The sequence below is a fragment of the Neovison vison genome, chromosome 8 (genome assembly GCF_020171115.1).
Source record: "Neovison vison isolate M4711 chromosome 8, ASM_NN_V1, whole genome shotgun sequence".
Lineage (NCBI taxonomy): Eukaryota > Metazoa > Chordata > Mammalia > Carnivora > Mustelidae > Neogale > Neogale vison.
In genome coordinates, this window is record NC_058098.1 from 24529550 (window position 1) to 24552000 (window position 22451).

At 46.8% G+C, this 22451-nt stretch overlaps 1 protein-coding gene across 1 annotated transcript in view; it reads right to left on the bottom strand.

Annotated features, from left to right (window-relative positions):
* Positions 1-7479: 7479 nt before the first annotated feature.
* CHMP4B (charged multivesicular body protein 4B) overlaps positions 7480-22451 on the bottom strand; it is a 51514-nt gene continuing 36542 nt past the window's right edge. Inside the window, exons 2-5 of the mRNA XM_044263221.1 lie at positions 14339-14516; positions 10741-10855; positions 9579-9705; positions 7480-8348 (exon numbers count right to left, since the gene is read on the bottom strand). Of these exons, the coding sequence (XP_044119156.1) occupies positions 8284-8348; positions 9579-9705; positions 10741-10855; positions 14339-14516 (485 nt within the window). The 3' untranslated portion in view covers positions 7480-8283. The remainder of the gene's footprint in view (positions 8349-9578; positions 9706-10740; positions 10856-14338; positions 14517-22451) is intronic.

Here is a 22451-nt window from a genome sequence, read left to right on the forward strand (position 1 = left end):
AGTTCCAGGGCCCCATCCCCCCAAGCACTACTGACAGCTGCGGGAATCTGCATATTGAATCAGTCCCCAGGAAATCCTGGTGCAGATGTCCTGCCAACCACAGGATGAGAACAGGGCTTCAGGGAGGCTGGAAAAGCAGGCAGAGGCCTGCCAGATTCTGCTGGGAAGGTTGGAAGCTTTGATTCTGTCTAGAGGGCAGTAGAAGTCACTGAGCTTTTATTTTTTATTTTATTATCATTTTTTAAAGATTTTTTTTATTTGGGGCACCTGGATGGCTCAGTGGCTCAGTTCGGTTCAGGTCATGATCCCAGGGTCCTGGAATCAAGCCCTGCATCAGGCCCCCTGCTCCGTGGGGAGCCTGCTGCTCCCTCTCCCGCTTCTCCCCTGCTTGTGCTCTCCTACTCTTGCTCTCTCGAAAATAAACAAAATCTTTTAATTAATTAATTAATTTTGAGAATGCGAGAGAATACAAGCGGGCGGGCGGGGAGCAGCGAATGGGAGGAAGAAGCAGAGTCTCTGCTAAGTGGCGAGCCTGAGGCAGAGCCGGACCCCATGACTCTGGGATCGAGACCTGAGCAGAAGGCAGACACTTAACCAACTGAGCCACTCAGGCATCCCAAAGCCACTGAGCTTTTAAAGATTTTATTTATTTGTCAGAAAGAGAGAGAGCGCGAGAGAGCACAGGCACGCAGAATGGCAGGCAGAGGCAGAGGGAGAGGGAGAAGCAAGGAGCCTGATGTGGGACTCGATCCCACAACTCTGGGATCATGACCCAAGGTGAAGGCAGCTGCTTAACCAACTGAGCCACTCAGCAGTCCCGCCACTGAGATTTTAACAGGAGTGAGAGCTCTTTAGAAAAGATTACTCTAGCTCTGGCTACTGTGAAGGATCAGGGCCCTGGGGAAGCAAGGTGGGTGGCAGACAGACCATGGAGGTTACTGCTGAAGCTGCTCAGTTGAGATTTAATGGCGTCCTGGACCAGGGGGTGGCAATGGATGGGAAGGAGAGGGGACAGATTTCAAAGGTAAACCCTTTAACTCCTTTGAAATACAGGAAGTATTTCTGAATTTCAGAAATACTGAAATTTCTGATTATCTTTATTTCGTATCCCAGCCTTTTAAAACCTCAAGGAGTTGTATATGTATTATGTATAGTATATATTAGTACAGTGATACATACATATACATAATTTATTAATGTATATATTTGTATTATATATAATATATGGAGAAAAGGAAATTTATAGAGAGACAGATACATACTCAAAAGAAGTCTCTGGATGGGGTGGGGTTTGGAGACAAGATGAGTTAATTCAATTCCTGGCACACAGTAAACACTCTGTTAGCTATCATGGCAGATTGTATCTTCCAGAGATAGGCTCAATGATACCTTCTGTCCTCCATGGTCTTTTAGAACTAGCCATGCCCTCTTCAAGAAGTGGAGTCTAGGGTCTCTGGCTGCCTCAGTCGGAAGAGCGGATGACTCTTGATCTCCAGGTCGTGAGTTCGAGCCCCATGCAGGGTGTAGAGATTATGTAAATAAATAAATCTTTAAAAGAGAGAGAGAGAGATGGAGTCTAATTCCCCTCCCCTTGAAACTGGGTGGGTCTACAACTCACTGATAACCAGTAAAATGCATTGACGTGGCTCTGCATGACCTCTAAAGCAAGGTCATGAAAGTAATGTGCCCTCCTCATCCTGGCTGGGGCAATCCCTTTCAGAGCCATGAGCTTGGCCTACACTGATGCTCTCACGCTGTGAGGAAGCCCCAGCCACGTGGGGGGGGGCACATGCTCCTGCTGACAGTCCCAGCGGAGGTCCCAGCCAATAACCAACATCAACCACCACAAATACCAAAGGACCGTAGAGGCCTCTGGGTGATTCCAGCCGCTGAAGTAATCACCAGCCTTCAGGTCTTTGCAGGTGAGGCCCCAGTTATCCGGGAACAGAGACAAGTGGTTCCCACTGGCCCGTTTCCGAATTTCGGACCACAGAATCTGTGAGCATAATGCAATAGTTGCTTTTCACAACTAAGTTTCCGGATGGTTTATTGTGTAACAGTAGATAAGCAGGACTGCCATCCTTCCGTGCCACGGTATCTTTGTCCACACTTTCTGTGAGGGAACCAAGTGCCCCCCACATAGCCGCCCAGGCTGAGGAGGAAGAGAAGGAAAGAGAGGCAGTATCGGTGAGATGGTCTGGGGGAACAAGAGGTAGGGTCTCAGGGTGGGGAAGGGAAAACCAGCCCCAGGGGTTTCCCACCTTCAGAAGGCCCTTGAGCAAGAAGACTGACTTCACATGGTCTGACACCACTGCTCCTTTCTAGGTTACACTGGATGATTCTAGACCCTGTTGCCTGTGGCCTTTCTGCTCTCAGCAGGAAGATTCCTAAGAAGGCTGGCCTCCTCTTTGGACCCAAGCATTTGGTCACCTTGAGAGTTGGAACCTTCTGAGGGAGGGAGACAGGGAAGAGAGGCTCTGAGCCTGCCCCTCCCCCACCACTGTGGCAAGGAAGTACTGGGGGGAGGGGGGTGGCGAAGGTGGCGGTTGGATTCTTGTGGCTCTACTGCTCCCCAGCTCTGTGACCTTGGGCAAGTTACCTTATCCCACTGAGCCTGAGTTTTCTTAGCTGCAATGTGCGGTCCTCCCCTGCAATAGTTCCTGGGTGGATAAAATAAGGATAAAGCGGATTAAGTGCTTGTTCTTAGTAAATACCTCCTTACTACTTGCCATTCTTTCTGGCTATTGTTCTTACTGAAAATGAACAAGTCCAGGCAAGTAATATTATTGGGCAAAGGAACATATTTCTGCTCCAAAAGTGGGGACCTTTCCCCTTCATTTCAGCCCGGAGTTGCCCTGTGGGAATTTGCATCCAGTTCAGCCAGTGCGTCATGGAAGTCTAGCTCGGGACTGTGCAGTCTTGGCTGTGGAACCCTAAGATCTGGGCTTCTACCCCAGCTCCACCTGACGCCTCTGTCATCTGAGCAAGGCCAGGATGCAGCTTAGCAGGAAGGAAGGAAGCTGTTTCTGCAGGACTGGGTACCCAGAGCAGACAGGAAGAGACCTGGATAGGGAGACAGGGCAGTTGAGTTCATGTCTTAGCTCTAACAGTATTTGCTATGGACTTGAAGTACCTTGGTGCCTTTGTTTCCCCATCGGTAACTCATTTCAAAATACTTTTAAAAAAGATTTTATTTATTTATTTGAGAGAATGAGTATGAGCAGGGGAAGGGGCAGAGGGAGTGGGAGAGAATCTCAAGCAGACTGCACTGAGTGTGAAATCCAACACGGGGCTCCATCTCACAACCCTGAGATTACGATCTGACCCAAAATCAAGAGTCGGATGCTTAACTGACGGAGCCACCCAGACACCCCCTCATTTCATAAATATGTAACTGAAGGTCTACTGACCCTGAGTCATTGACCAGCCCAGGCCCACAAGAAGGCCAGAGTGGCCTTCAGGCCTTTGCACATGCCATTGAAAACTATCCTAACTCCTGTCTTTCACACTGTTTCCCTTGCTGAATCCTCAGCACCCCTCAATCTTGGCTAAGACAGTACTTCCTCTCACAAGCCCTCCTGGGGCAGGTACCCTCTTCTCAAAGGGTTTTACTACAATGACTACCCAGCCTGTCAGGGCAATGATGAAGAAGAGGACGATGAACTAAATGTTTTCCACCAAACCATGAGCTGGCACAAAGACACCCCAAATACAGCTGCTGAATGGCCTTCACAGAACAAGCAATTCATCTGCTTCTTCCGTCACTTACTAGCAGTGTGACCCAGAGTTTCCCTAAAGCCTCAGTTTTCACATCTAGCAAGTGGAGCTCATTATAGCTGGGCTTCCCACCTCGACCTCACAGAGCTCTCTAAACCTTGGTGTGTGCTTGACAGGCCACGACCTCACAGCTCTATGAGGCAGCACAGTGGGTTGAACAGTACCCCACCCCCCAAATTCTTGTCCACCTGGAACCTCACAATGTGACCTTATTTGGAATTAGGGTCTATGCCGATATAATTAAAGTAAGGATCAAGATGAGATCATACTGAATTGGGGTGGGCCCTAACAGTGACAAGTGTCCTTGTAAGAGACAGCAAAGGACACACAGACACAGAGAGAGGAAAGCCATGAGACCACGCACGGAGAGTGATAGAGGTACAAGCCAGAGAACGCCAGGCGCTACCTGAAACTGGAAAAGGCGAGGAAGGAGCCTCCCTAGGGCCTCTGATTTTGGACTTCAGGCATCTTAAGCTGTGAGAGAATAGATTTCTACTGTTTTAAGGCGCCTGGTTTGTGGTCATTGTCATTTGTCCTGGTGGCACTAGAAAAGGAAAACAGACAGGTGTGTTAGTACCTGCACATTACAGGGGAGAAAACAGGCTAAGGCAATGAGGTCACTTCCCGAGGCTCTCACAGCCCCTGTGCTGCAGAGAGGCAGGATCTGAACCTCGTGTGCCGGGCTCCAGAGCCTTGTGCTCTTGGCATCCACATCCTGGCCTGCTGCTGCCCACACACCGGCTCTCTGTCCAGTCTCCACTTGGAAGACGCAGGAATTTACCGCATGGTACTGCTGCTTCTAAAACCACCTGCCCCCACCCCACTTCACTGAGGGAAATGGGAGGCAGCCTAAAAAACTTCATCTCTACCCATCCCCTCCCCTCAAATCTATGGCCTCAGCCACTGATTTTCTTTCCTTCCTTTCCCTACCCTCCCTGTCTCCCTTCCTTCCCTGATTCTGGACTATGTAGACCCCTCAGTCTCACGCTCAAGATCCCAGTCCAGCCCCAAACTACCTCTCCAGTTCTACCTCCCCCCTCTTCTCAAGCAAGCCCTTCCCCCAGTCAAATCCTCCTGAGGTATCCCTCACTTCCTTGCCTTGTCCCCTCTCACAAGCCTCTCTTGGTCTAGAATGCCCCGTTCGCTGCAGGCACACATCAAAATTCCACTCCTTCTTCGAGCCCAGGCTCAACTTCCACCCCCTCCCAGCACATCCAGTCAACAGCACCTTCCCCTCTGACCATGAACATGCTTACACACAACATCCTTGAGTACTTGATCTATGCCCAGGAGATCTAGGGGGCGGGGAAATGCAGTGATCTTACTATCTGGAAAGAGAGTGGGGAATCCTAACAAGAGTGTGCAAAGTGGGAAGCAGAGGAGGAAGCAGAAAATCCCTGCAGGAATGAGGCAGACTGTGCCCAGGAGAGGCAGGCCAGGGGACCGGAGCCCACATAAAGGCTGGGAGGCAAAGAGCACATACATGGCAAAGAGCACACGTTGTAGGAGACAGGAAATTCTGCATTACAGTGTGGGGGAGACATGGGAAGAGGTTCTAGCTCATGGAAGGTTCATGTAAACCATTCTGAGGTCTAGATCCTGTCCACCTTAGTGTTCCAAAGTGTTGCCCCAGGACCCTACATCAGGATCACCCAAAGTGTTTGTTAAAATGCAAATTTTTGGATCCCCACCCAGCTCAGTGGATGGGGCCCAGGACACGGAACTTTCAACAAGCTTCCTGGGTAATTCCACTGCACCTTAGTTTTCCAACCACAGAAGAGGGGAGGGGGGAGGCAGATTGAAGGATCTGAAAGGAATGCATCATGGACAGATCTGCTTTTCAGAAGAAATGGACAGAGCTGATCTCCTATTTGTCTGTTTCAGTGTCTGCCTCTGTGGTAGACCCTTGGTGCCACCTAACTCAGCAACCATCCCCTTAACTTCCTTCCTAAAAACAGTAATGGGCTCAGAGAAGGGAGGCTCCACCCCCAACCCAAGGGGAGAATCCTGATTGGACCCTTTTGTATAGTCCCCACTTTCTCATACTCCTTTACAGCAAGAAATGACCACGCAACACTTGCATCCATGAGGTACCGGGGTATTTTCGTGGAGGCTTCTGGGAAAGGTCTGCCTCCTGTTAACACTGGCAGAGGTGAAAGAAACTCTGGCTATGCTGATCCTCCTGCTTCTAGATCGTGGGGGTGTGATGAAAGGCCATCTAATGACCGAGACGGACCAAGCCCAATAAGGAAAAGCTAATGTACAGTGGACGGCAGAGCAGAAGGATGCAAAATCCTAGTTCTTGTGACATGGTTGAGTCACGGCCTTAAACCCAGACTGCCCCCATGCCCTAGCCACCGCCATTCAGCCCTCCACCAAGCCAAGACTTTTTGTCCTGGGACTATGAGAATGTAAACACCTTGAGGGCAGGGACTGTGTCTCCTGCCTGCACTCCCAGTGCCTTGAACATGCCCGGAACACAGTAGGTACTCAGTAATTATTTGTTGAGTAAGCTTTGAACAGATAAGTAGATGATCTTACTGTGTATACCAGCCAATTGAGTCTTCTGTGGCTTGTAGCCAAGGAATCCTGACACAGTAACTTTTCTCTCCAGCCTGAGAACCTCCTGAGAGCAGGAAAGAGACTGAGCATTACTGAACATGGCAAACTACAGCCTGGCACACGGCCCACATTTAGGAAGCAGCAGCTATTTCTCAGAGGAGCCCCAGACACTGCCCTCTGTTGGAAATCCAGAGTTGCCCAGCCACCCAGGAGCCAAGGTGATTTTATTTTATTTTTTGAAGATTTTATTTACTTGACAGCGACACAGTGAGAGGGAACATAAGCAGGGGGAATGGGAGAGGAAGATGCAGGCTCTCCGCCGAGCAGGGGGCCTGATGTGGGGCTCAATGCGGGGCTCGATCCCAGGACCCTGGCTGGGATCATGACCTGAGCCAAAGGCAGATGCTTAAGGACTGAGCCGCCCAGGCACCCCCATCCTCCCAGGTGATTTTAATCTTAAGAGGTTTAGGGATGGGCATTAGAGAAGGGATCCTCCCAAATTCTGCTAACTGGCATGGAATTAAGAACAAATATTCTTAGATCCACTTTTCTGAAGAAGGTCCATAATATTCATCGGTTCTCCAGGGACTATAAGACTAAAGAAGAGAGAGTGGAAGAGGCTGGGCCAAGGTCACACCGTGAGTCACAGCAGACCTGAGACTACCACCCATGTCCTAGATTCTTAGTCACTGCCCTATACTCTCTCTCCATGGGAAAGGTCATTTTCTTTCTTTAGTGTACCAGTGGTTCAATAAACCGATGTACCAGGTGGGCCTAGTCAATAGGAAAACCATGGTTTCCAACAGCAGGAGGCTCTGCTGTCCCGTGGGCACTGCCCATGGGCACAGACATAGAAGAACTATGGAAGATCATGGAACTGCACAAGAACTACTCACTCCTGAACTGTACCCTCTGGGTATATCACGTAACATCACGTAAGATGAAGGCCACAGATCCATGACCTCCAGAACTTAAAATCATTTCTAGTAAGATCCACTCTGTTCTTTGGTTCAGACTGTTGATGCAGGTCATGCTCAAGTCTTCCACAGGTTTCCACAGACTCCACTGGGCACCACGCTGGCCTTGAGAGAGTCAGCTCCCGAAGCAAATGACAGATTGATTGAACACAACAGCAAAGTATGAAAATTAATTGAGATATTTAATAGACAGTGCAAACCATAATTTCATCTGAATATAAATGTATGCACATGTTTCCAATGAGTTATCTATCAGTTATCACAAACAGCAACAAGGACCTTAGAGCTATGTTAGAAAAATGTATAGCTGGGATTTAATTCTACAATCTCACTTGCTCTCAAGAGAACACCATCCATTTCAAATCAGTGTCACAAACTCCAAAAGACCAGGGCGGGAGGAGAGAGGGGTAGGCAGAGTGGTGAACACAGGGGCCAGCACACAGGTGATGGACGGAAATACAGTTCGCAAGGAAACCAAAGTCTGATGCATTATTACAGCTAAGGACAAGGAAAAGCCTATGGCTTTTTTAAAAAACTTTTCTGCCAGTACCATACAAGTCTTACAAAGAGATGTGCGACAAGTCAACTGACTTAAGAGGACAGAGGCTACATTTTCAGATCATTTCAACTGCAAACGGTCGACCCATTCCATCGAGGTTCAGCAGTGGAGTTAGCGTAGTCCAGAAGCTCAATGTTGGATTTGCAAATACAGTTTATTTTACAGAAATTCAACATTATAAACAGCAGGCACCTCCCACCCTACCCACCCGCCCCCCTCCCCATTCCCCGACCCGCTGGGTGCAGACCATGCTATGCAGAGAGTGAGCAGGGACGCGGCCCTACTGCTTTGGAGGGAGACTCAGGAGCGATGGAACCTGCCTGCACCATGTCCTGCCCCGCACACGCACACGCCTGCCCGCTGCACAGGCCACCAGAGTCTGTCTGGGCCCAGCCTGCACTGGACCAGTTAAATGGATCCAGCCCAATTCTCCAGTTCCTTCATGTCATCCTCTTCCTCTTCCTTCTTCTTGGCTGTGTGAAGACAGAAAAGGCTACTTAGGACGGCTGGTTGCAACGATCTCGACACTTTCTGGCTGGGTGTGGGCTGTGCTACCAGGAGTCTCTCAAACAGCCCTGCCCTTGCACCCAGCCTCCCTCAGCTTCATCGCCAGCCTATCAGCAACTGCTTCTCTGGGCCCCAAAAGCTGCAACATAAAACTCCAGATAAGAGGCACAAGTCCCCGGCACCGCCCCTCCACCGGTGTCCGGGCCAGGCAAAACAAGGAGATTTACACTGGGAGTCCGTCAGAATTCGTCCCAGAGCATTCAAGGAGGGGGACATCAGGAAGAACCCCAGAGGAGATCTAATCCTTGCCAGCACTCCCCCTCCACCTCAAGAGGCTGGAACCACTTCTCCGCACCCACAGGTGCTCCTTAAACAGTGTTTGGACCCCTTTTGCCTGCACCCCCCACAGGCTGCTGACTCAACTTGAGGAGCCGTTTCTTCTTGAAATGTGGGAGGGTAAGAGGGACTACAGCCTCGTTACACTGCTCCCCGGGCTCTCTCTCCATGCCAAGCCAAACTTACCTTTTCTAGAAGTCTGGTGTGGAATACTTCTACTCAAGGGTGAAATAACGGAAGAGGGAGGGGGAAGGAGGAGCAGGCAGAAAGAAAGGAAGGTCTTACAGAACCAGGGCTCTAAAAAAGCCAAAGATGTTTCCTTCCCATACTGGCTGCCTCTGAGACCTCAAGTTTTTGCAGGTGTGCACAGCACAGGATATTAGACAGGAACCAAGAGCTGTCCTGGAATTAAACTCTCACACCTTCTCCTAGTGCCTAGAACTTTCTCTTGTTTAGTGACGTAGGAAAAAAATCATTCTGGAATAGTGGTTCTCAACTGGGGGGTGATCTCCCCACACCCTGCAGGGGACATCTGACAGTATCTGGAGACCTTTTTGGTCTTCACAACTTGGGAGAGACAGAGCCCAAGGGTGCTTGTGATCATCTACAGTACATAAAACAACTCCCCTCCCCCAACCCAAAGAATTACCAGGCTGTGTCACTAGTGCCAAGGTTAAGAAACCCTGTTCTATAGCGAAACTAGGAAAAGACAGGTGATGATGTCTCCATGGCTGTCACAACAGATCTTCTGTGATTCTCACTCCTGGGCAAACTTAGAACCCAAACTGAGGCCAACCGACCTCAAGATTACCCACGACATGGCACCAGGGGTATGTCATGACAGGGTAAGAAGTACTCACTGGGCTTTGATGGTAAGGTTATAGAGGGAACATTTGGTAGAGGGACTGTTTCGGGTCCACTGATTTCCAGCAAATTCTTGTCTAGTTCCTCCTGTTCTAGTTCTTCTAATTCTGCCATGAGCTCATCCTGGTGAAGGAAACAGAAGAGTGAGAGAGATGTCCCTGGGACTCCTACCCCCTGCAGCAGTCCTGCTCTCCTGATGACTCAGAGGACACACACCCCTTCTAAGAAGATCAGAAGGGAGATGAACTCCAGGTCCACACTCTGACTCAAACCCTAAACATGGTTCTACTGGTGAACATAATACACTATCCAGCAGTTACAGAGTCTCTACCCAGTGTCCTGCACTAGCTGTCAGCATTTTGAGAGGAGGGATTGAATCTTTTCATTCCTCTTTCTTTACCTCAGAACTGGGTACACTCAGGGAATGTTCAGGAATATTTGCTGAATTGAAATTAACTTGACTAGTCCATCAAATTTCAGTCTGAAAACATGGAAGACCCTTGTGCTGGAAGCCAAGTCTAAGAGCCACAGGCTGTTTTCTCAGCTATACTGTGGAAATCAGATAGCACAAAGAATTAGGTTCAGTGGAGAGGACCTGACCTTCAGCGGACTCAAATCTAACACAGAATGAAATATCTTCAACAGGGCCTGTTATTGTATTTTAAAAACCTAAGACTCAAGATCCCAACTGCTAGAGCAGAAACTGGTAGGTGGCCAAGTTCCAGATGGATCCCCCAGGGGTCAGGTATAAATGCTCCTTCCTTGGCTTCATCTTTACCTCAAATCAGAGTTGCCCAAGGGCAAATCCTGTAACCTTCTACAAAGAACAGTCACCTCGGCTGCCCCAGCTCCAAGCCCAGGGTCCCCCGCGAGATGTGTAAGGTAATTATTTCCTGAAACCAATTACTGACCTGAAACCTGCTGAGGGGTCCCTATGGAGAGCCCTTTACTCAACCTAAACTTCTATCCCCATGAGTGAAAGCTGTTTCACAAAATGTAGAATTAGGGAAAGTTAATACCATGCCCTATTCATGTCCAAGACTCTGGAGGAATGAGAACTGGTGATTTCCCAACCGCATACAACCTGCCCGAGAGCCTTCAACAGCACATTGAAGGGCAGCTCACGAGTCACTTGTGAAGCTTATGTGAACCACTCACCTCATCAAACTCTTCTCCAAATCCTACAGGTTTTGAAATAGCTGTTGAAATCTCCTCTGCAAGTTCTTGCTGGTCAGCAATGTCCTGCATTAACTCATCAACTTTATCGATGTCCCTTTAAATGAAATGGACAGATGTTATAATGGACGATCAGTCTTTGTAAGGAGGGTCTACCAGGCAGGAACAGAAACCCCATGCACACAATCTGCTTGCTAACCTTACCCTCTATAATTACTTCCTGTAAGGAATTACTTGTCTTTATTATCTTTCTCCCCCTTTTAAAAGAGAATCACAGAATCAAGAGGATGGAAGTGTTCTTAGACATCATCCAGTCCAATGCCCTAAGGAATGAGGCTTAGCAAAGTTAGATACCATATTCATGATCTCTCATGTAAGCTAGTAATAAACATGTCAGACGAGACTATAGGACTTTAACTCCTGGGCCAACAGCTCTTCAAGCTCAAAGGCAATTCCATAACTGTACAGGGAGAGAGAAAATCACAAACCACAAAATATAGCTGTGCCACTTGATAGGTCCTTCCTATCTACTCGAATCCACTTATGGCTCCTCCAGTAGGGCCCCAAAGAAAGGCAAACATGCAGAATTACTTCCTATGCACTGTCCATCTTTTAAACATACAATTAATCAGTTAATCCATACACATATGCTTCAAAGCATGCACAGAAGTTTGCAGAGATGAACTCTGTGTTTGGCATCTTGGAGAACACAGAAATGGAGCAGACATGGACCTAACTTAGGAAGCTTAGTCCAATGAACATCTACCCTCAGATAACACCTCACTTATTTAAAGGCCACTTTTCTGGCAACCCCACATTTCTAGAGCAGAAATTAGCAGACTTTCTCTGTAACGGACCACACAGGAAATATCTCAGAATTTGTGGGCCATATAAACTGTCACGAACACTCCACCCTGCTATGTACCACAAAAGCAGCCACAGACAATATGTAAATTAATGGGTACGACTATGTATCCATAAAACTTTATTTACTGGGGCGCCTGGGTGGCTCAGTGGGTTAAGCCGCTGCCTTCGGCTCAGGTCATGATCTCAGGGTCCTGGGATCAAGTCCCGCATCGGGCTCTCTGCTCAGCAGGGAGCCTGCTTCCCTCTCTCTCTCACTGCCTGCCTCTCCATCTACTTGTGATTTCTCTCTGTCAAATAAATAAATAAAATCTTAAAAAAAAAAAAAAAACAAAAACTTTATTTACTAAAATAGGTGGCAGGGCCACAGGCTACATTCTGCCAATCTCTATTCAAGAACATGGCTGAGTACCCCCGAAGAAGTAAAAATGGCTTCAAACACTCCTCAAATATATGCTGCCAAGTCCAAGCACTACAACAAATGCAGAATTTGTTCATGAGAGAGGCCCTCATTTGGAACCTAGTGTTACCCTGGCCTTTAATTACAACTGTAACAAGGTCGGTCATCTATTTCTTAGGCCACTGTACATGAGAAGTAGCCACATAACGGAAGGATCGCTGAGGTCAGGAACACTGTTTTTAAAGATTTTTTTTTTTAAGTAATCTCTACACTCAAATTCACAACCCTGAGATAAAGAGTCACATGCTCTACTGATTGAGCCAGCCAGGCACCCTAAGAACATTGTTTTTTTTTTTTTTTTTTTTTTTTTAAAGATTTTATTTATTTATTTGACAGAGAGAGATCACAAGCAGGCAGAGAGGCAGGCAGAGAGAGAGAGGTGGAAGCAGGCTCCCTGCTGAGCAGAGAGCCCGATGCGGGACTCGATCCCAGGACCCTGAGATCATGACCTGAGCCGAAGGCAGTGGCTTAACCCACTGAGCCACCCAGGCGCCCAAGAACATTGTTAAATGTGACAAAAACTGAAACCAAGAGGGAAGCCAGAAAATTCCAGCAAAAGCAGATTTAAGAACACAGAAATCCGAAGCCCTTGGATGCACCACGATTTTCAGGACCCCTGAGAGCATCAGGAAAAAAGACATGAACAATGATTCTAATTCCAGTTCTATTCAATCTCATCCATAACCCAGGGCAAGTCACCTCCCCTCTCTGTGACATGGCTTCCCCACCTTGATAACCAGAGGCCTGGATGAGAGGACTTTTTAAGGACCTTTCCAGCTAGAAACTCTGCTCATCACGATAACCCTGAATTACTCAGAAATACTTTTTCATTCCATGAAATCTACTTCTTTTTTTTTAAGTGGCTCCATGCTGGGTTTAAGCCCCAGTGCAGGGCTTGAACTCACAACCCTGAGATAAAGACCTGAGCTAAGATCAAGAGTTGAACACTTAACCAACTGAGCCACCCAGGCACCCTGAGATCTGCTTCTTCAGGCAACAAGGTACAAAATCCATTTTAAAAAGAGTTCCATGTGGTTTTGATTTGAATTTCCCTGATGGCTAATGATGATGAACATTTTTTTCATGGTCTGCTAGCCATTTATATATCTTCATTGGAGAAGTGTCTGTTCATGTCTTCTGGAAATTCAAATCAAAACCACATTGAGATACCACCTTACACCAGTTAGAATTGCGAAGATTAACAAGGCAGGAAACAACAAATGTTGGAAAGGATGTGGATAAAGGGAACCCTCTTACACTGCTGGTGGGAATGCAAGTTGGTGCAGCTACCTTGGAAAAGAGTATGAAGATTTCTCAAAAAATTAAAAATAGATCTAACCTATGACCCAGTAAATGCATTACTAGGTTATTTACCCTGAAGATACAGATACAGTGAAAAGAAGGGCCATATGTACCCCAATGTTCTTAGCAGCAATGCCCACAATAGCCTAACTGGGGAAAGAGCCAAGATGCCCCTCAACAGACAAATGGATAAAGAAAATGTGGTCCACATATACGGTGGAATGTTACTCGGCCATCAGAAAGGATGAATACCCAATTTTTGCATCACCATGGATAGGACTGGAGGAGATTATGCTGAGTGAAATAAGTCAAGGAAAGAGAGTCAATTATCATATGGTTTCACTAAGGAATAACATGAAGGACATTAGAAAGAAAGGAAAAGTGAGTTAGGGGAAATTGGAGGGGGAGACGAACCATGAGGGACTATGGACTCTGAGAAACAAACTGTGGGTTTTAGAGGAGAGGAGGGTGGGGGAATGGGTGAGCCTGGGCACGTATTGCATGGAACACTGAGTGCTGTACATAAACAATGAATCTTGGAACACTACATCAAAAACTACTGATGTGGGGCGCCTGGGTGGCTCAGTGGGTGAAAGCCTCTGCCTTCGGCTCAGGTCATGATCTCAGGGTCCTGGGATCGAGCCCCACACTGGGCTCTCTGCTCAGCAGGGAGCCTGCTTCCTCCTCTCTCTCTGCCTGCCTCTCTGCCTACTTGTGATCTCTGTCAAATAAATTAATAAAATCTTTAAAAAAAAAAAAAACAACTAATGATGTATTTTATGGTGACTAACATAATACAATTAAAAATAAAAGGGGAGTTCCAAAAAAAGAATGCAAAGTAAAACAAACTTGGGTGTTTGAATGGATAAATCAAAGGGTCGCCCAAGGCCATGTCCCGGGATTGCGGCCCCACCGGGGTGGGGGGGGGAACCCCACCAGTGGGTAGCCACATACATGTTGTCGTGGGCAGCCTTCATGGCCTTCGCAGCGTAGCCCATGTTCTTGAGCACCTCGGTGTTGGTATTGGCATTCTCCAGGGCCTCCCGCTGAAACTCGATGGTGGAGAGTGTGCCGTCGATCTGCGCCAGCTGCTTTTCATACCTCTTCTTGCGCTTCAGTGCCTGGAGGGCCGCTGCATCGGGGAGAAAAAACAGGGTTTCAGAGAGCCTGACACCACAATATCCCAGAGTTCACTTGAGCCTTCGCCCTAATTGTAATCCATGTACCTTAGCTGGTGCCTCCACTATAACACAAGGTATTAGTCTCTTCTACACAAGGAACACATTCCATTTTCTAAGAAAACTACAAAATTCACTTATTTCAAAGTGCAGCAAAGCATACAAGCTCAAGCTCACACTATGTAACCACACCCCCACACAACAAAGCACGGAGAGGCTCTGAGACAGAGAATGTGTTTTGAGGCCATACTGCTTTAGGTTCAAATCCCAGCTCACAGACTTAGGTGAGCTACTTAGCTTCCCCAACAGGTTCGTTGTGAGAAGTGAGATTATATATATAAATACCTAGCACAACTTAAACATAGTGGACACTAAAAAACAACACCTCTATTTTTTATTAAAGATTTTTTTTATTCATTTATTTGACAGACAGATCACAAACAGGCAGAGAGGCAGGCAGAGAGAGAGGAAGGGAAGCAGGCTCCCTGCTGAGCCGAGAGCCCCATGTGGAGCTCGATCTCAGGACCCTGAGATTATGACCTGAGCTGAAGGCAGAGGCTTTAACCCACTGAGCCACCCAGGCGCCCCAACACCTCTAATTATTATAAAGCAGCTTTAAAGTTATCATTTTATGCTAACTCAATTATAAAAACAATAAATAGTAACTATACTAAATACTGGAGAAGTTAGGGTTAAATGCCCCTCACACACAGCTGACAACTGTAAGTTGATATACTGACTCTGAAAAGCAACATGGCAACACACAGCAACAGCCATAATGACGTACCTGCCCTATGACCATAATGACGTTCCTGCCCTATGACCCAGTAATCTCCTTCTGGAAATGTATTCAACAAAAGCAAAAATTCTCATGCCCAAAGATGGTTACTGTGGCATTCTCTATCACAGAAAACAACACAACTAAAATAAAGTCAGAATTCCCTGCCAGGGACAAATCTGGAGTCTGACCATTTAGCCAAGTCAACGTCATCATCTATCTATGCTTCCTGGCATGTTAAGGCTGGAGAAATCATCTTGTTCTTAGATCCAGTCAGGGCAAGCAATCTGACCAAGGCGAATCTGTGGTAGAGCAGGAGCCAAAACCACATCTCCCTACTCAAACCCAAGGAGCACTCCCCTTGCCATCTCAATTCCCTTCTTGGCACCTGAAGGTATCTTTAGTACATATCTAACATGCATATCAAAGCCAGAACGAATGGGACTCTACTTGGCCTGGACAGCACTAGTCTTCGACACAGACAAACACACATAGGCACCCCCCGACACATGTTCCACCATGTCCCTGAGCTCCAGACCAGAGCCATCTCCATCTCTGCCAGGCTTTTAGGGACATGCAATCATCTCCCTTACAGAGCTGTGGCTTCTCCATACATCACATGAATAGGTTCCATGCTCCTCCTACTCATGCTTCCTGTTAGCCTAGGACTGCATCCTAAGAACCATCTGCCAAGGGACTGCACGTAGCTGTCCATTCTTCCTCTAAAATGAGCACATAAAACCACTAGGAAAATTCTTATAGCCAAAGGATAAAGCAGGCTAATGAGAAACTGCAAAAAATCTGAAGAACAATGAAATGTGCCTCCTTAAAAGCTGACAAGACAGTCAACCTGCTATCTCCCTTGATCCCTATGTGAATGGCCTATGACTTCAAGAAGTCCAACCCGCAGTCACATCCAGGGGTCCCCAAGACTCCTTACTAAGCACCTTCACCTGCTAATTACTAAGTCATACATGCTTAGTATGTATCTCACAGAACAGATGTATCACAAAACAGTATGTATGTCACAAAACAGAAACCCTTTAAGGTAGAGACCGCCACCCTTTTTAGCAGATAAAGAAATAGTTTCAGAGAGGTTATGTAATTCAGGTCACAAGGTGGTAAGTGGCAGAAGGAATTAAGCCAAGGGTGGAACCCCAAAGTCCATGCTCTGCCATTCTAGCTATTATGCCTTCCACTTAATGAAAAAGGCAGGATCCCTGGAGAGGTCATCCGGTCCAGTGGGGAGTGGGATCACAGAAGAGGGAGTGCAAACCCAACTATGTCATTCCTTTGCTTAAAAACCCTCAGCAGGGGCGCCAGGGTGGCTCAGTGGGTAAAAGCCTCTGCCTTCGGCTCAGGTCATGATCTCAGGTCCTGGGATTGAGCCCCGCATCAGGGTCTCTGCTCCGCAGGGATCCTGCTTCCTCCCCTCTCTCGCTGCCTCCCTCTCTGCCTACTTGTGATTTCTCTCTCTCTGTCAAATAAATAAAATATTAAAAAAAAAAAAAAAGGGGACGCCTGGGTGGCTCAGTTGGTTAAGCAGCTGCCTTCGGCTCAGGTCATGATCCCAGCGTCCTGGGATCGAGTCCCACATCGGGCTCTCTGCTCAGCAGGGAGCCTGCGTCTCCCTCTGCCTCTGCCTGCCTCTCTGTCTGCCTGTGCTCGCTCTCTCTCCCTCTCTCTCTGACAAATAAATAAATAAAATCTTAAAAAAAAAAAAAAAACCCTCAGCAGTGGGGCGCCTGGGTGGCTCGGCGGGTTAAGCCGCTGCCTTCGGCTCAGGTCATGATCTCAGGGTCCTGGGATCGAGTCCTGCATAGGGCTCTCTGCTCAGCGGGGAGCCTGCTTCTCTCTCTCTCTCTCTCTCTCTCTCTGCCTGCCTCTCCGTCTACCTGTGATCTCTCTCTGTCAAATAAATAAAATCTTAAAAAAAAAAAAAAAACCCTCAGCAGTTGGGGCGCCTGGGTGGCTCAGCTGGTTAAGCGACTGCCTTCAGCTCAGGTCATGATCCCAGGATCTTGCAATCAAGCCCCACATCGGGCTCCCTGCTCAGTAGGGAGTTTGCTTCTCCTTCTGCTCTGCCTGCTTGTGTTCTCTCGCTATCTCTAATAAAATCTTAAAAACAAAACAACAACAACAGAAAACCCTGAACAGCTCCCTGTACCCACATGGCTGAATATGACCAGTAAAATCCTGCAAGGGACTGGGATTGTCACCACAGGCTGGGTTCTGGGAGACCTCTGCCATTGACCATCAAGGCAGAGGGAAGATGTCCTGGTACGTAAGTGCTCAGGGCCTGGGGTTTCTTCCTTGTGCCTTCCTTGGTGTTGTGTTGCCTTTCCACAGAAACAAACTCAGATATATCCTAATCAACAAATGATTCTCAAGTGTTCTTTCTTTTCTTTTTCTTTTTAAAATTAGCATATAATGTATTATTTGTTTCAGGGGGATGCTCAGGTTTTCTCAGGTCAATGTCTCACAGTACCTCTTTCCCAGGTCCACCTCCTCAGCCGTCCTCACCCCCCCCCATGCCATAGCCCAGTCTATAAACACTTCTCTGCCAAGTTCATGAGTAAAGTAAACAAGGTGTCTGCTTGCCTGCCGTGTGCTAAGCAAGCAAGATGGCTATGGAAGTCTCACTCACCTTCTCATTTAATCTTCCTGCACCCAGTCATGGGGCAAAGATCCCAGATCGATTACTAACAAAGACACTGGGGATCAGAAAGGTAAAACGGCTCATACAAGTCATACTGCTGTTACATGGCGAGGGGGGGGCTCAACCCCTTGTCTGTGTAAACCCTCAGGTCTCTGCTCCTCCCACACAGGCTCAAATTGATGTCAAGTGACACTGGAACAGTCCTCAAAAATGAACAAGGAGATGACCCACCCGCCTTGCTTTTCAGTGTCTTGAGTGTACCAGGAGCCTTGACTTTATATAGTCAGCTACATTCTGATTTTTGGTTTTTTCTTCTTTTTTCAAATTTCGTTTTTGGGGTGTTTTTTCCTTCCTTCCTTTCTTTCTTTTTTTTTTTTTTTTTGGTTCCCTCAGCCCAAACCCTTGTGTAGAGGGCTGACTTTCAATAAATCGCAGCAAGGGAGCTGCTCTGCTTTGTATGAAACCCTAACCCAGAAGCAGGGTGTCTATAAATGCTTTAGCACCAGGTTCCCCATACATTCTGATTTTTAAAACCAAATTTATTCTTTCCCTATTAACACCTGAGATTTAGAACTGCTTTAATTTTTTTTCTAATACTTTTTTTTAAAAAGGAAACCCAGACTTTTTTTTTTAAGATTTTATTTATTTTTAGGGCACCTGGGTGGCTCAGTCATTAAGCGTCTGACTTCAGCTCAGGTCATGATCCCAGGGTCCTGGGATCAAGTCCTGCATCGTGCTCCCTGCTCAGCAGGAAGCCTGCTTCTTCCTCTCCTACTCCCCCTGCTTGTGGGCTCAATCCCAGGACCCTGGGACCATGACCTGAGCTGAAGGCAGACACCTAACAACTGAGACACACAGGCACCCCAGTGAACATAAATATTCATGGCATCTGAACCTGTCTATATTTTAGAAAAGGGGGGCAGAGTGGTAAGGTATAACTTAGGGCAAACTAAAGGAGTAAAATGACACTCTTCCTGCATACTGTTACACTTAAAGTGATCTATCATCCATCCCAACCTTATTTCTGACCACAGGAATTTACTTCAATATGTAGCCAAAGTTTAAAGAGACAAACCCTGGGATGCCTGGGTGGCTCAGTCAGTTAAGCACCTGCCTTCAGCTCGGGTCATGATCCCACAGTCTTGGGATGAAGTCCCATATCAGGCTTCCTGCTCAGCGGGGACCTGCTTCTCCCTCTCCCTCTCCCTCTCTACTCCCCCTGCTTGTGCTCACCCTCTCTCTTAGATAGATAGATAGATAGAGAGATGGACGAGCCCAATGTTTTACATAAATACATGCTGGCTCTTAGTGTTTTGCCTTTTACGTCTCCAAATTCCTTGGGTTTAAAAAAACAAGTACTGGGTTCTTACTACAAGAAAAAAATATATAACTGTGTGAGGTGCTAGATGTTAACTAAACTTATCTTGGTAATCATTTCACAATACATACATATATCAAATCATTATGTTGTATATTAGGTAAAACTAACATAATGTTATGTCAATTATATCTCAGTAGGATGGGGGAAGGAATGAAAAAAATAAAAACAAGTACTGGGTTAACAAGGAGTTCATCTAAACCAAATATTCAAAGAGGTATCCAAAGAAATCCCTTTCCTGTCAAAGGAACCCAGTGTCATTCGTAAACACGGCGGCTTTCACAGCTGAAATCTAACTCAGGCCAACAGAAGTTAAAGAGGTTGCTTTTAGACGGAAAAAAATAGTCCTTGGAATCTCCATATTTAATTATGCCTTTGCCGGTTCCAAGAGAGTAATTACAGCAGCAATTACAGAATCTAATAACCAGCTTTATTGGCTCTGAAAGCTGAAGCAAAAACAACTCCAACCATGTTGAAATAAACATTGGTCTCCAGACAGTTGCTTCATTAGACACTCTAAACAGCTATTTGGAGGAATAATACAAAAGAGATACCCCACGAAACAGAGAGACCAGTTGAAAAGACATTCAACTAGGACTGGAAACTCCTTCTGCAAGGCACCTGTTAGTGACTGCACAGAAACCATTTTCAGAGATCACACTAGTTCAATACAACTAGCTAGGATGCTCCTTTCTCTTAGGCAAAGGCAGACTTGACTTCTCTTTGAAGAGTTGCTGCGGAGGGCAAATTTGCCTGCCCTGGTCTGGGGGCATTCAGGAGAGGAGGCACGAACCCAGGGCATCTCAATAGATCCCAAAAAGTCATAACTGTACACTCACGAGTAGTACAGAGAGATTTAGGCAAGGAGGGCCCAGTGATATCCTCTCACTGAATGAATGAATGATGATGCCCTTTCAAAGACCCAAGATTCTACACCAGAGTTCATCTAGCAGAAGATACAAAGACTAGAAGGGAAGGAGGAGAATGCTGTTCCTTTCCCATTCTCAGCACACAGCAAACACAAACACACTCCAGAGGACACTTATACACAAATGCAACAGTAAGTGGGAGCCTGGTCATGGCAGGACACTGGCAGGCAGGCCGCTGAGTGAAGCTGAGGGAGACCCCGCTTTGCCTGCATCTCACAATCATTCAGATCTTCCCGCTCATCACGCCCATGACTACACCTCAGGATGTTCAGGGTACCCTCAGCCAGAAGAACCACATCTGGCTTTCAACCAATAGTCGACCCAGCCACTGGCCACTGTGCTGGGGTCACCTGTCATCTGTCCTATGCATGTGGGCAAGAAACGACCCAAAGTCAAAACAACCAAGTTCATCACCAAGGTCACAGAAAGCCATTCTCCTTCACGGATGACTATTAGTAAGCATCCCTGCACCCCACGGCATCAGATGTCCTGCCAGACCCTGACTAAAATGAGTTACAACTCTGGCATCAAAAGGGGGAGGGGTGTGCACCTGAAGTATTCTCAGAGATCCTAAAGTCTGACCTGTCTGGTTAGGTGACTGAGGAAAAAGGATGCCCAGAAAAGGTAACACAGCTTGCCAGGATCACACCTCAACTCTCTTGTCTCCAAATTAAGTTGCTACAAATAAATCAGCAGTTCCCCACCATAAGTAAGCAGTTCCCAAAGCTCTTTCATCCAATTGCCAAACCCTGCCCTTTGCAAATCCCATTTAAAAGCTCATGCTGACACATGAAAGAACCAGAAAGCTTCCAGTATTCTCTCTGAAGTTCCCAGTTAGGAGAAAAAGAAAAAAGAATGGAAAAGAGGTCCGAGATCTGCCTGGTTCCAGAGTACTTTCCGTAAATGGGTACTGCTGAACCTGTCCACAGTTTCAGAAGATACAGGCAGAGGCTGGGCTCTCATTTCTCTACCCTGTATGTAAGTGGCATGGGGCCATGGGTGGCTCAGTTGCCTAAGCATCCGACTCTTGGTTTCAGCTTAGGTTGTGGTCTCAGGGTGGTGGGACCGAGCCCTGAGTCCGGCTCTGCACTCAGCGTGGAGTCTGCTTGAGATTCTCTCTCCCTCTCTCTCTGCTCCTCCTGCTCATGCTCTCTCTCTCTAAAATAGATAATCTTTAAAAAAAAAAAAAAAAGTGGCAGGAATAGCATGGATCTAGAGGAGCTACAGAAAGGTCTCAGAAACCCAAATGGGCCTTAATTGAAGGCTAGACAGAGGCTGTTTTGTGTCCATCCTCATTCAGTATCCTAAGGCCCACCTGCAAAAGAGGGCCGCATCCTGCAAAAGCCTTGGAATGCTGTATGTATGCCCACACAGCTGAAGAGTGCAGGTGAGAGGTGCAGACAGCATTTTTCAGAGCAGCCTCCTTCTCTGTGATATATATCCCTGTTCCCCTAATTTGCTCTCCGTGGCCTGGAGCTAATGTGCTCCATTTAGAGATGGTAAAATAAGTACTTGTGTATGACCAGGCAAGTAGAGTCTGAAACCCTGCTGACTTCATCAGCAAACACACAGGGAGTACAGTACTCGCTGCAAGGAAAAATTCTAGAGAGAAAGAAAGAAGCCCCTTATCTGTTTAATGGGGACAAATATGAAAGAAATATGCCCCTCAATTAAATTGCTCCAAGTCATTTAAACAACACATAGAAAGTATGTTCTGCAAAGGTCAGATAAAGACATGATAAGACACCTTCAAACAATCTTGGGAAATGCTGGGTCATGCCAAGTTAACATGGTCATTTAGGGAGTCCAGCGGTTCAGCTGTGAGTTTCAGTTCCACTATCAAGTAAACCCCGAGAAATTACTGAACCTAACTGTCAGATAATAATACTCCAATAATAAAATATTATACTCTAATAATAAAAATACAGAGTTATTTTGAGGATTAAAATGAAATACATATGTGAAGTACCTGGCACAGGGCCAAAACGCAAAGTGCTCAGTAAATGCAGGTCACTGGTCTTACTATTAATTGCAGGACTTCTCAGAGCCTGTTTTAACAGAAAAGAACCAATACCATTACCGCCACCATGCTTTCCCCCACAAAAAGACAGCTTAGAAAAAAAAAGAGAAACAATTTAAAACCAC